The sequence below is a fragment of the Canis aureus genome, chromosome 3 (assembly GCF_053574225.1).
Source record: "Canis aureus isolate CA01 chromosome 3, VMU_Caureus_v.1.0, whole genome shotgun sequence".
NCBI classification, from domain to species: Eukaryota; Metazoa; Chordata; class Mammalia; order Carnivora; family Canidae; genus Canis; species Canis aureus.
This window is the reverse complement of record NC_135613.1, coordinates 47958830-47972908: the sequence shown is the minus strand read 5'-3', so window position 1 is coordinate 47972908 and position 14079 is coordinate 47958830. Positions and strand designations below refer to the sequence as shown.

The window sequence follows — 14079 nt, the reverse complement described above, 5'->3', positions numbered from 1 at the left end:
TATCCCTGCAGAGAAGCCCAGGATCAGGCTGGGGGGCTAGGGAAGCCAAGGCTTTACCAACATTGTCAGAATTATTATAGATACACATGCACGTCCCTACACTGCGACTGTCAATGTAAAGTGTCATTTTTCATTTTTTAGAAGAGCACCCCTACTAACAAGTGGAGTGGGAAAAAAACGCCATGTAAGCCAGCTTCCAAACTCTAAAATTTTCCCCTGCGCCATTAAGGGAAAACATCACCAGGACCACTATGGAATCACAAAGAATCAAATGGCGCTACATACGCCCCAAGCTCCTTTGCTATACAGGCCTATCCTTGTCCCCTGGTTTCTCATTCCCTTCCGTATCTTGTTTCTGTGATGATAGTGGCTTGATACAAAGACATCCAGAAGAACATGGAGGAAAAAACAACAGCAACTCAAGAATCAGAAACAAGATACTCTAGAAACTCCTACTTAAAAGATTAATGGGATGGGCTCTCTACACACACCATAGAAATATACTTGTAGCCCTCCTCTTCATCATTTCCTTAAAAACGCCTGGTGCAGATAGAGGCACCTGGGTGGCTCAGCTGGTTAAAGAGCAACTCAGTTTTGGCTCAGGTCAAGATCTCATGGGTCGTGGGATCAAGCCCTATGTCGGGCTCCATTCTTAGCAGAGTCTGCTTGCAGATTCTCTGCCTCTGCCCTATATCTCTGCATCCATGCACAAGTGAAGTGCTCTCTAAAATAAATAAATAAATCTTAACAAAATATATACTTGTGGTCTTCCTCTTCATCATTTCCTTAAAAACTCCTGGTGCAGACCAATGATTTCTAGGACTGTCACTGTCATGCTTAATCATTTCTTAAAAACATGCACTGTATTTAATCAATACCTGGAACAATTTTGGTCACTTTAGTATCTCTATGATTTGGATTTAAAAAAAAAAAAAAAGATTTATTTGACAAAGAGAGAGCATGCACAATTAGGCAGAGTGGCAGGCAAACGGAAAGGGAGAAGGAGACTCTCTGCTGAGCAGGATCCCGGGATCATGACCAGAGCTGAAAGCAGATGGTTAACCGACTGAGCCACCTAGGTGCCCCGATTTAGATGTCTTGAACTCAGTAGTGTCTTATAGCTGCTGTCAGCCCCACAGCAGCTGTGATGTGCCTTTTTTATCTGGTATGGGTGAAGAAGGCCATGGCATTCTTATGGTTCTCATTTCAAATGAGCCACAGGCACTGCTGGTTCTATATGGGCTGGCTTTACCTGCCACTTAAAATGTCTCCAGCAAGAGTTCCCTATAATACAGCATTAAGGGATCCCTGGGTGGCGCAGCGGTTTGGCGCCTGCCTTTGGCCCAGGGCGCGATCCTGGAGACCCGGGATCGAATCCCACATCGGGCTCCCTGCATGGAGCCTGCTTCTCCCTCTGCCTGTGTCTCTGCCTCTCTCTCTCTCTGTGTGACTATCATAAATAAATAAAATCTTTAAAAAAAAAAAAAAATACAGCATTAAAATCAACAGTTACCATGCATGTCCACAGACCTGGCATATGGGCAGCAGGGTGTACATTTCACACTCATGAATCAGTCATCACTGGAGGAAATGGCCTCAAGTCCGTATCTTCCTGCAAGGTCTGTGGGACCTACCAAATGAGGATCCACACCAGCAGGTGGAGGTTGGAAAGGACTGAACCTCAGATGATGCCTAGCACACGCACTGCAGCATAACTGAGGGCAGGAGAAATTACCAAGCTCTCAGGAGAGAGCAGCAAAGCTGCAAGGCAGTGAGCATCCAATTATCTGAACACTCCTTCCATGTGGCAGAAAGCACATAAATTCCAAGGATGACTTGAGAGAAACAGCGTGTGAGCTATCAAGTAGGAAGATGTCAGCATCAATCTTGCAGAACAGGATCACTAAATGACATGAAGGCACTGTGTTACACTATCATCCATAGTGTTTTCTTCTTTCCTGACAATCTAAATAACGTAAGCCTTAACTGGTGGCATCTTCAATTCTGTAAGACATGGTCTACTAAGACAAGTATGCAATAAAAGGCAAAACAAACAAAAATCCTTTCAAACAGTGAGCTCCCATATTGTATTTCATTTTCGACAGCCTATATTGATTTATATTTAATTTATATTTATAAAATTTATAATATATGAATGAAGGACAGAGAATTTTAAAACCACATTTGGTGTTATCACTGATAGCTTGCCATCAAAAACAGCCATTTCCTTTGCTGAATCGTGAAAGGTATAAGAGAGAGTTCAACCCTGAGAGTTCAATTCTTTTCAATAATGAAGCCTAAAAAGGGATTTTCCTAGGGGAAGGCAGTCTTATACAGAGGTAGAGGCCTACACTTAGGGGCCACAACCAGGGCGGCTCAAGGAGACTGAAGCCTGGCCTCTGGACCAGCATCAATGCCGCAGTGCAAACTCAGTAGGCCAAACGGGCACCTCCCAAGAGGCATTACTGCCATTTGTGCCTCAATATGTGAGCACACAACATGCCTGTACCTTGAGTGGACACATCCTAAAAATTCAGAAGATGTAAACATTAGTCTATAAAAGTCTACACCGACTGCTCTATTTCTCCCAAAGCTGTAGGATCCTTCACATGGACAGTTCTTAACTGGACCATGTTCTCCCACATACCTAAGTCTGTCTCATCCTCTGGGGCTTCTCTCTGGATGGACCCACTTCCCTGCCCTATCAACACACTTGCTGTTGCTCTCCTATCCTTTCTTTTTTTTTTTTTAGATTTTATTTATTTATTCATGAGAGACAGAGAGAGAGAGGCACAGAGCCACAGGCAGAGGGAGAAGCAGGCTCCATGGAGGGAGCCCAATGTGGGACTCGATCCCGGTACTCCAGGATCACACCCTGGGCCAAAGGCAGGCGCTAAACCGCTGTGCTACCCAGGGATCCCTCTCCTATCCTTTCTATCTCAACTGGGAATCATATTCAGGTAAATTCTATTCTGTATTGTTTCCTGGATTTTTTATAGTCTGTATGCTTCTTGTGTATAACTTTAAAGAAAATAGGCAAACTCTCTTATATTTCTCTCTTTCAAAAATACTTAAATTTATTTTCATTACTGAGAGCCAGGGTTAATTGTGGGAGGACAGATGCATAGACCAATGAAGGACTAGAAGGACTAGAAATAAACACAAACGTATATGGACGAATTTTTGGTTTTTTTTGACAAAGCCATTCAGTTGGGAAATAGCCTTTTCAACAAATGGTGTTAGAACCACTAGATACCATATCCAAAAAACAAAGTTACACCCCTACTTCACACCATATACTAAAATTAACTCCAAATGGATCAACCTAAATATAAGATCTAAAAATTATAAGACTCTCAGAAGAAAACACAGAGGTAAATCTTAATGGCTCTGGATTTGATGCTTTCTTAGGGCAAAAGCATGAATAACGAAAAAAAAAAAGAGATAAACTGGACTTCATCAAAGTTAAAACATTTGGGCATCAAAAGACAGTATCAAGATAGTGAAGAGACAAACTACAGAATGGTGGGAAATATCTGTAAATCATATACCTGGTAAGAGTTTAGTGTCCAATATATAATAAGAACTAAATAAAATGGTAAACAGCCCAATTAAAAAATGGGCTCCTCAGTCCTTACAGCACGCAGCTCTTGATCTCAGGGTTGTGAGTTCAAGCCCCATGTTGGATGCAGAGGTTACTTAAATAAATAAACATTTTTTAAAAAGCATAAAGAAGATATGCAAATGGTCAATAAACACATGAAAAGATGCTCAACATCATTAGGGGAATACAAATCAAACTATAATGAGATGCCACTTTATAACCACAATAACCACTAGAATACCTATAATCAAAATGTAAGTCAGTATGTATGTGAAGAAATTGCAAATCTTATATACTCCTGATTAGAATGTAAACTGCTGCAGGCACCATTGAAAACAGTTTGGCAGTTCCGCAAAAAGTTAAATACAGAATTATCATATGACCATGTAATTCCAATCCTAAGTATTTATCTGAGAAATGAAATATATGGCCACGATAAATGCCTATGTCCACTTAAAAACTTATACAAGAGGGGCGCCTGGGTGGTTTAGTCAGTTAAGCATCTGACTCTTGATTTCAGCTCAGATCATAATCTTAAAGTCGTGAGATCGAGTCCTGTGACTCCCAGCGTGGAGCCTCCTTGAGATTCTCCCTATCTTTCTGCCTCTTTCCCCCTGCTCACACATGCATATACTTCTTGCTTGCTCAAGAAAGAAAGAAAGAAAGAAAGAAAAGAAAGAAAAGAAAGAAAAGAAAGAAAAGAAAGAAAAGAAAGAAAAGAAAGAAAGAAAGAAAGAAAGAAAGAAAGAAAAGAAGAAAGAAAGAAAGAAAGAAAGAAAGAAAGAAAGAAAGAAAGAAAGAAAGAAAGAAAGAAAGAAGGAAGGAGCGAGCTTATACAAGAATGTTCACAGCAGCACTACTCACAATAGTCAAAAAGTGGCAACAATCCAAATGTTCATCAACACATGAATGGATAAACAAATAGTGGTATGTACATACGGTGGAATATTATTCAGTCTTCAAAAGGAATGAGGTCCTAATACACATTACTGCATTGATGAACCTCAAAAGCATTAAGCTAAGTGAATAAAGCCAAACACAAAAAGGTTGCATGCTGCATGATCCCAGGTACATGAAATGTCCAGTACAGGCAAATCCAGAGCCAAAGAGCACATGAGTAGCTGCCAGGGAATAGGGGGAGGGAGGAATGGTAAGTAGTTACTTAATGAGTACAGGGTGTTCTTCTGGAGTATGACAAAGTTTTGGAACTAGACAAAGGATACAGACAGTTATACAACACTGACTGTACTAAATCCCACCAAATTGTCTTAAACTGGTTAATTTTATGTTACATGGATTTCACCTCAATGAAAAAAAAAAAACTGAATATGTCTACTCATCTAGACTCCCTAATGAAACCAATACTAACAAATAGCTAGAATCTAGAATACAAAACAGCATGCCTGTAGCTCAGAAAACAACACACACATAAAACCAGTGAAGAACAAAGTACATTAGCGCCTTTTCATAAAAAAGGAAATTATACAAAGAGATGTTCAACTTCTTACATCATAAGAGATCTATCCATCAAAGTGATGCCAAGACACCACAGTGCATTCAACTAGCAAATACTGTAAATTCTGGTAACCTAAGTGTTGAAACAAGACGGATCCACAGAGCATCTGATTTACTGCTGGGGGGGGATGAAAGTTGGCGTAACTGCTTTGGGAAAAATCAAACACTCACATGCCATTTCACCTTGCAAAACTACACTAGGTATGTGACCGTGATATACTTCTGCTTGTGTGCCACAGGAGACACAGACAAGAGTGCTCACAGGAGCACAATCGCAACGGCAACACCCTTACAAGTAAACTGTGGTAAAGCTGCACGGTGAGTAGTTCTCAATAGTTCAAATGAATGCACTGTGACCCTCAACCTGGAAGAAGCTTACTAATGCAACATAAAGTGAAATATTCCCCCAAAATCGCACAATTTGATTATTTTTCTAATAAAATTAAAAAATATCTATCTTACATGTTTTTGTCTTGGAATAGTCTATGTGTACAAAGATATAAGACCATATATAAAGGAAATTAAATTTTTTTTTTTTTTTTTTTTTTTTTTTATGATGGTCACAAAGAGAGAGAGAGAGAGAGAGGCAGAGACACAGGCAGAGGGAGAAGCAGTCTCCATGCACCGGGAGCCCGTTGTGGGATTCGATCCCGGGTCTCCAGGATCGCGCCCTGGGCCAAAGGCAGGCGCCAAACCGCTGCGCACCCAGGGATCCCTATATAAAGGAAATTAAAAGAGGAAACAAGATTCAAGATGGTAGCTCCCTCAGTGGGAGGAGGTAGGGGGGATGTGACACAAAAGAACCACGCTAGTGGATATCAGTTATGATGCATCAAGTTTTCTTGCTGAGTGGTAAGATCCTGGATGCTGACCACTACAGACAGATGGACAGATAGCAAGGAAGAGCAATAGATATGAAATGAGGGCCAGGTCTATACATGGACCAATGATGAGAGTTATGTGCCATGATCACAACTAGTCCGGTCCTAGGTACCTGAGGCCCCAAAGAAAACACAGCAATTTTAAGAGCTTAGCAAAACAAAGAAACTATAGATTAGAAATTTTAAAATATACTGAATTACATTTATTAAAGTAAATAGTACTTCATTATTTTATTACTATATTTTAAACAGGCTCCATGCGAGGCTCAGTGGAGCCCAACACAGGGCTTGAATTCATGATCCTGAGATCAAGAGTCAGATAGATATTAATCAACTGAGCCACTCAGGCATCCCAGGAAATATTCAAGCAGAATACACTAAGTTTTAATCCTTTACAGACTGCCCAGGGAAATGGAAATGTATCTTTTCAACCTTAAACAGAATGTTAAAATGCAGAAGTTTGAGCCAGCTCACCTCTTCTTGAATATACTGTAGTAAGAAGGGAGAAGCTCTTAAATTATCAACAGGAATATTGAAGAAGCCTTGAATTTCCTTCTGGTGTAAATCCATAGTAATGAGATGGGTTAGACCTTTGGAAACAAAGCAGACAAAAACACGAGTGGTCAAATAACCAGTCGATATGTACGAACTAAGCATATATAAAACACAATACTATATATAATAGCTATTTAAAAATTGCTTTCTCATCAAAAAGACTTAGTGTCTTTATTTCTCAGATGTTTTAGTTCAATAAGACGATGAGAACAGAAAACCTATATAGTGGTCTCTACCTGTGTCCCTAACACAGGGCTCTTAGCTAAAACCCTTGTAAATTCCTAAATGATAAGGGCACCAAAAGAACCTTTTGTTCTAATGAGGGGACTCTGGGTGGGCTCTTGGATGAGGAGACCAAGAAAGACCATGCTGTGATTAAAGGTTTAGCACCAAAAAAAAAAAAAAAAAGGTTTAGCATCTTCAGCCCCCACCTCCCATTCTCCAGAGACTGAAGAGGGGCTGGGAATGGAGTCAATGATTGATTGCGCCTACGTGATGAGGCAGAGCCTTGGGAGAGAGGGGGGGCACCAGGTTGGTGAACAGGTGGAGGCTCTGGGCAAGTGGTGCATGCTGAGAGGTCAAGGGCTCTGCAGCCCTCCCCACATCCTGTGCCCTCGTATCTCTTCTATCACTTGTATTCTTTATCATATGCTTTTACAATAAAGTGGCAAACAGTGAGTGAGTAGTTCCCCGGAGTTCTGTGAGCTGCTCGAGCAAATTAATTGAATCCGACATGTGGGTCTTGGGAATCTGTGATTTACAGCAGATTGGCCAGATGCAGAGGTGACAATCTGGCCTTGCAGCTAGCATGGGTGAGTGGGGCAGGGGCAGGTTATGGGACTGAGCCCTTAACCTGTGGGATTTGACACTATCTCCAGAATTTAAGTGAATTGTAGGATACTCAGCCAGTGTCATGGAGAATTGCTAGGTGTAGGGAAAACCCCTACACCTTTGGTGACCAGAAGTGTCAGAAGCAATCCCCTTTGTGTGTGAGTAGAAGAGACAAACAGGAGGTGAACTGGGTTTTTCCTTACTCAGAAGGGAAAGAGAGGGTGGTTTTTCCACACAGATACATGATTTTCACATCAATTTATAGTCTGAAAATAACAAAGATAATAGTAATGAAGAAATGTCTCTGATAATTCTATTAAAGCAAGTTATATTTCCATGAAGTTTCCTTAATAGGCATAGCAAAGCCATATTAAGATAGATACTTAAGACAAATATTGATCTTAAGACAAACTGCATGGGCCTGTCTCTGGACAAAATGAAGAACCTTCATCCTCACTGGCTCCTTACAGGATACTTGAAATGATCACCAGAATAAGGAAAGTCTAACTGGAAAAGTTTTTTAAAAAGCAGAACTTGGGCAGCCCCGGTGGCTCAGTGGTTTAGCGCCGCCTTCAGCCCAGGGCCTGATCCTGGAGACCCAGGATCGAGTCCCACATCGGGCTCCCTGCATGGAGCCTGGTTCTCCCTCTGCCTGTGTCTCTGCCCCTCTCTCTCTCTCTGTGTCTCTCATGAATGAATAAATAAAACATTAAAAAAAAAAAAAAAAAAGCAAAACTTGCCCAGAAGAGAGAGTCAACCTGGCAGTCCAGCCAGGATCAAGGCCAAAAGAAAAGATGAGCAGAATCTTTCTGGAAGATCCAGTGAGCTAGCCTGCTCCCTTCAGCCAGCTTTTAAAACTCTGAAGACTGTTTAATACATTATACATTAAGGCAGCTGGGCTTCGGGTGTCATCAAATAATGACAAATTTGGGTGTGTGGGTTTTTGAGTGGGTTGTTTTTCTTTTGTTTTGTTTTGTTTTGTTTTTGCCTTCTTTGGAATGCAAAAAAAATAGACACAAACTCTATTTCACAGTAAGTGTCTGTGTTCAATGCAGTGATATGGGGCTGTTTTGTCCTTTCCCCTCTGTACCAGTGCTCTGGGATATGTGGCTTCTAGAGTTGCATACAAACACACACACACACACACACACACACGCCCACATGGTTACACACACATGTAATAACTCTGAAGGTTATGAGAAGGTTATTTAGAAACAAGAGGGGATGCCTAGGATGTGACCTGAAAACGCACCACACAAAATAGTGCACATGGTTTGAAAATATGCCAATCCACCCTGGGAAGAGACTAAAATAAAAGTTGCCATGTTAAGAGTGCTCGGTTCTAAAATGCCCTTTTCCCCTTCAAAAACAACTTAAATGTGATTGTAACTTGTTGTTTTAATATAATTCTTTAAACAAAGAACTTAGGGAAAAATAAGTCACTCTCCTTAACTTTGTTTTAGGTTGTGGGGAACAGAAGAGAATTCTCTGTGTTTTCTCATTGTAACTTAGCGGTCTTAAAAAATGGTCTTTTTTCTGTTCCACATTCTAATTTAGTTAAGAAAATGGTTTACACTTTCCAAGGTAAACATAAAATGCCCTGGCCCCCAATAAATGTCATGTATCTGCCATTCTCACCAGCTTTGCACATCATCGAAGCCAGCAATTTAGAAACAATGGAGCCTCTTTTTCTCATCTTGCACTGTTTGCTGTAAGGAAAGTAGGGAATCACGCCGATAATGCTTTTGGCACAAGAGGTCTTACACGCGTACACCATAATCAGGAGCTCCATGATGGTGGTGTTCACATCCCTGCATTTCAAGAAAGAAAATCCCAGCAAGGAACGTAAGACATGTGTTTAACATCTCCCTGTTCCCACAAAGTAGCAGCAATGTGCTATGTGTGCCTCTACAGCCTTAAGGCTCGAGACACAGAAAAGGCACAAACGAATTCCCACATTCCCCTCACAGCTACTGACCTACTTCCTTTTTCCCTGTAAAAACTACTCAGTCAGAAGAGAGCCTTCCATGAGCTCCCACCCTCCAAGTTGGCCAGCCCTTCACTATCAGGCAGAGAAAACTTTCTACACCAGTTACTCTGCAATTAGGCCTCACAATGACACCCTAAGCACCCCTCGCCCTCCTCTCCACTCCTGCCTACTGGAAGATAAGCTCCAGTAATTCTCCCTCTTGCCTCTGCCATCAATTCTGTACACTCCCTGGGCTTGTACCCATCGGACTATAAACTCTGTTGTTGCATTAGAAACGACTGGTGACCACTCTTCCCACTGGCCTATTTCTTCCCTCCCCTGTGTATACATCTCAAGAGAGTTGTCTACACTCAGATATCTCCGGTTCACCTCATCTTGCCTCTTTCAAACGCATTCCAATCTGGGTCCTCAATGACCTCCATGCACCTAGATCCAAGGACAGTTCTCCTCTCACCAGAGTGTCCACAGCTGCTTGCCTAGCTTCACCCACTGGGCTTCTAGGACTTCCTTGCTGTTCACCTGGCTTCTTCTGCAGCTTCCCCTCCTCCCCACCTTCCTAACACTCATTCATTTGCACCTCTCTTCGACCTCCCCTCATCCCTTGGGCTTCTCATCTAATTTCACAGCTTCTAGAAGTTGGAGACTCAAGGTCACAGTCTCAGTCCAAGCTTCTCAACTCCAGTCTAGCAAATCCAACCACTACCTGACAATGGTGCCACTCAAGTGTCTGTCAAGACCCCTCAAAACTGAACTGCTCTTTGCCTCCCAAAGCCTGCTTCATCATAAAACCTTTTCCATAGCAGTAGATGGCGACACTCCTCCTTCAGTTTACTCAGGACAAAAACAGAGGTGCCCCCTTCACTGTTCTTGTCTCCAGAAGGTCACAGCATATCCCCACTGTACTGCTGCACAGGGGCCAGGCCAGGTGTGCTCTGTGTCAAGCCAGTGACAGGCGCAGTCTGCCACCACAGGCCTCCCTGTTCTTTAGCGGTCCCTCTGCTGCTTGTTCTCCTCAGGGTGGCTGGCTGGATCTTCAAGTGCAAGTCACATCACACACTCCTCTGCTCAAGATCCAGAAATGCTTTCCCATTTAGCCTACAGCCCCATGATGGCTCCCAAAGCCCCTCTATGATTTGCCCGACACCCCACCTCTCTGCTCCCCCTCTCATGCCCTCCGCCCCCCAGTCTGGTCACACTAGACATCATGTCAGTCCTCACTCACACTGAGACCCCTTGGGGCTCTCCCCAACTGGAAAGTGCTCCTCCCTGGCTGGCCACCTGGCTTCTGCCCCTACCTTCTCCTGTCACCACCTTGCTGAGGCCTGCCTGGCCTGCCCTCTCTCTACTCCCTCCCTACATCACTCCCAATCCCCTGCCACACTGTTGAGGTCTTTGTCAGCTTCTGACAAACTGGATGATCAGTAGATACTCAGTTACTAAGTCAGTAAGTATATAGTTAACTAATTGCATGTCTCAGAAAATAGACTCCATGAAGCCAAGGGTCTTTATCTGTTTTGTTTTTAAGATTTTTATTTGTTTATTCATGAGAGACACAGAGAAAGAGACAAAGACAGGCAGAGAGAGAAGCAGGCACCCTGTGGGGAAGCCCGATGCAGGACTCAATCCTAGGACGCCTGGATCATGACATGAGCCAAAGGCTGATGCCCAACCACTGAGCCACCCAGGTGCATCGGTCTTTATCTGTTTTAATCATTCACGCATCTTGAACACCTGAAATAGTGACTGGCATGCAGCTGACGTTCAATCAGTGTTTGTTAATGAATGAATGAGTGAAAGGAAACCCAGAACATGTGGGTGACTGGGTTATATGTTAATATCTGACCTGGTCTCACAAGAGTGAAAAGCAGACTTTCAGGAAAGCACTGTCTGTGAAAGGGTAGAAGGAGAGGACCCAACAGTGGGCACAGAATTACACCAAGGGCCCCACGCCATACTACAAGGGCACCATTTTTCTGGAGCTGCTGACAGGCTTACCAGCACTAACCTCAAGTCATGAACTTGTCTGAATGACTGGATAAATGGAGCCAAGAGCAGCATTCTCTTCATTTAAAACTTTTCTGATACTTTTAGTGCCCACTGTTAATCTGTCCTAAAATGAAAGATAACACGTATCTGACAACATCAAATCTCAACATTAACTATTTCATAAACACCCGATGTCCAGGCTCTCTGGCAAGATGAAGTGAGTTCACACAAGGTCATGGTTCGGAACAATGAAAAATGAGACATGCAGGCAGTTTTAGCTAAGGGAATAAGAAACCAACAAAAGGCAAGGGCAGAATAGTAAGTGTTGAAATAAACCAAATAGAAATAAAAGGACAGGAATGGATGGACCTGGAAACAGGAAGGACTATATGAGTCATGCTGCTGAAGCCCTGAATTCTAAGTCCAATTTGGCCTATAAGGCTCACTTATCCCCTTGTGTAACATAAGCGACTTCTCTGCATTCATCCAAATGGATTCACACGTGTCTGTGAGGAGATAAAAGCACTGCAGACAGCCAGGAGCAACCTAAGTTATTTTGTGCTCTGCGCTATCCCCACCCCAATGTCAGGAGGGGTAGAGTAGCTGTGGGCACAGGGAGTCCTCCACTAGCACCCCAGCCCTTCAGCCATCTGGGTAAAGAAGGTGGTGGCAGGGGTTCTGAGAACTGGGAGCTTCCTAGCCCAGGTCTGCCAAGAATGCTAAGTGGCACAGAAGAAATGAAAACAAGGGAACTTCGGCAAAGGCAAGCCACCCCCTCCCTTCAAGGCACACACACTCCCGGGAGGGCATGGGATGCAATGACAAGTCCCCTTTAACTCCTCTTCCTGGAAGAGCCAGGTGGCTACAAGATCTCATCCCCATGAACCAAAGACCTGGACAGATGTTCAAAATGTAGATGAAAGTATGTGTGTCCCAAGTCTAAATTCTCCTGAAACTTGGCTCTTGTTCCCCTTCTTTGGTATTTATTATACATATAAACACGCAGCAAAATTAGAATCTCTAAGCTAAAAAATTATGCCCTACACAAACTGATCTCCAGACATTATTAAGAATCACTCTGAGTGAAGAACTTTCAAATACAGAGGCATTTGGGGATATGTATGGACAGAGTGGTCTTTTAAAAAATGACGCAGACCAACCTCATTGCACTGACTCCTCTGCACTCAGATTATACACTTGCAGCCTCAACAATTTCCAGGACACACGTATGTCAAACACCACACCAAAGAGGAATACATATTCCTTCAATACATTCTTTTACCTTCTCAGCTCATTTATCTAAACAACATAAGAAATGGTGATCATTTTTAAATTACCTGCAGCCAGAGCTTTAAAAACCTCAAGTAAATACACAGCTTTCCTCCTACCTTTTTGGGGGGGAACTAGAAGAGCTTCCCTGGGAGTTTTACAAAATTCTGGTTGAGAGGCAATATAATGGGTTCTGTTCTCATTAAGAACCTCTACTCCAATACTTGGTTACTTCCACCATTCAAAAACATGGAACAAACACGTAAAAGTCAGCAGTTAGGTCAGAAAAATTAGCAGAATATGACACACCAATTTCCAAATGATCATAATTCTTCCTGTCTAGTCAGCTGCTATTATTTTAAACGCTCATGCCTAGAAAGAAAAACCCAGAGAACAACATCGTATCTATTGGATAAGGACTCACTTTGAGACAGTCTGGATGATGAAAACATCTTTTCCCCTCACGGATTCTTGAATCTGCACTCTTGTTTCTGGCAGGAAAAGGAAAGAAGTGAGGGGGGTAAAAAAAAGACACAATTTACATTTTTGAAAATATGTACATCAAAAAATCTGCTTCATCCCTAATGTTATAAAATATGAAACTGGAACTGTTAAACTCATGAGGCTTTAGATGCTATAAAGGATAACGAGCACACTGGAGTTAATCACACTTTTTTTTTTTTTTTTAACTTTTTTTAGAGAAAGGGAGAAAGGGAGGGGAGAGGGAGACAGAGAATCTCAAGCAGGTTCCACGCCCAGTGCAGAGTCTAACCCTGGGCTCGATCTCACAACCCTGAGATCACAACCTGAGACAAAATCAAGAGTCAGATGCTTAACCAACTGAGTCACCCAGGGCCCCCAACCACACTTTTAAAACATGTCGGGTTACATTACGTGCTTCAGAAAGAATTCAATTTCTGACTTGGAACAAGTAAATCTACCCTTCTTACTTCTCTTATCCAGGCAGTGAGTGTTGTGCCACACTGAGCACAGTATCTCTATGGGAAATCACATATTCAGTCATAAAACCAGCAACAATTAAGAATTTATTAGACAATAAATGTTATAATAATGCTGTGAGAGTAAAGACAAATAAGGTCCAATAACCCTACTCTCAAAAAACTTGCGATCAGCCACAATTAGACAAATACAGAATGAGACATTCTTCAAAGTCAATGTCCTGGGAAGAAAAGAACAGTTCTAGATTAGAATAAAAAACATTATTACTTGAGCCAAGAATCCTGGTTTGGGAAAAAAAAAAAAAAAGACAAAACAGCTATAAAAGGCTCTTCAGGACAAGGGAAATTTGAATACAGATTACTAGATATTAGATAATTAGAGAATGGTTGTTAATTTCTTTGAGTATGAGAACAACACTGTATTCATGCAGGAGAAAATACTTATTCTTGAGACGCATGGTCAAGCATTTGGGGCTTAAGTGACCTGAC

At 42.2% G+C, this 14079-nt stretch overlaps 1 protein-coding gene across 5 annotated transcripts in view; it reads right to left on the bottom strand.

The window, feature by feature from the left end:
* Positions 1-14079, bottom strand: part of PRPSAP2 (phosphoribosyl pyrophosphate synthetase associated protein 2) — a 49008-nt gene that overhangs the window by 25430 nt on the left and 9499 nt on the right. For all 5 annotated transcript variants that reach the window (XM_077892408.1, XM_077892411.1, XM_077892409.1 and 2 more), the window contains 3 exons: positions 13056-13122; positions 9025-9197; positions 6475-6590 (listed from right to left, as the gene is read on the bottom strand). In XM_077892408.1, the coding sequence (XP_077748534.1) occupies positions 6475-6590; positions 9025-9197; positions 13056-13122 (356 nt within the window). The remainder of the gene's footprint in view (positions 1-6474; positions 6591-9024; positions 9198-13055; positions 13123-14079) is intronic.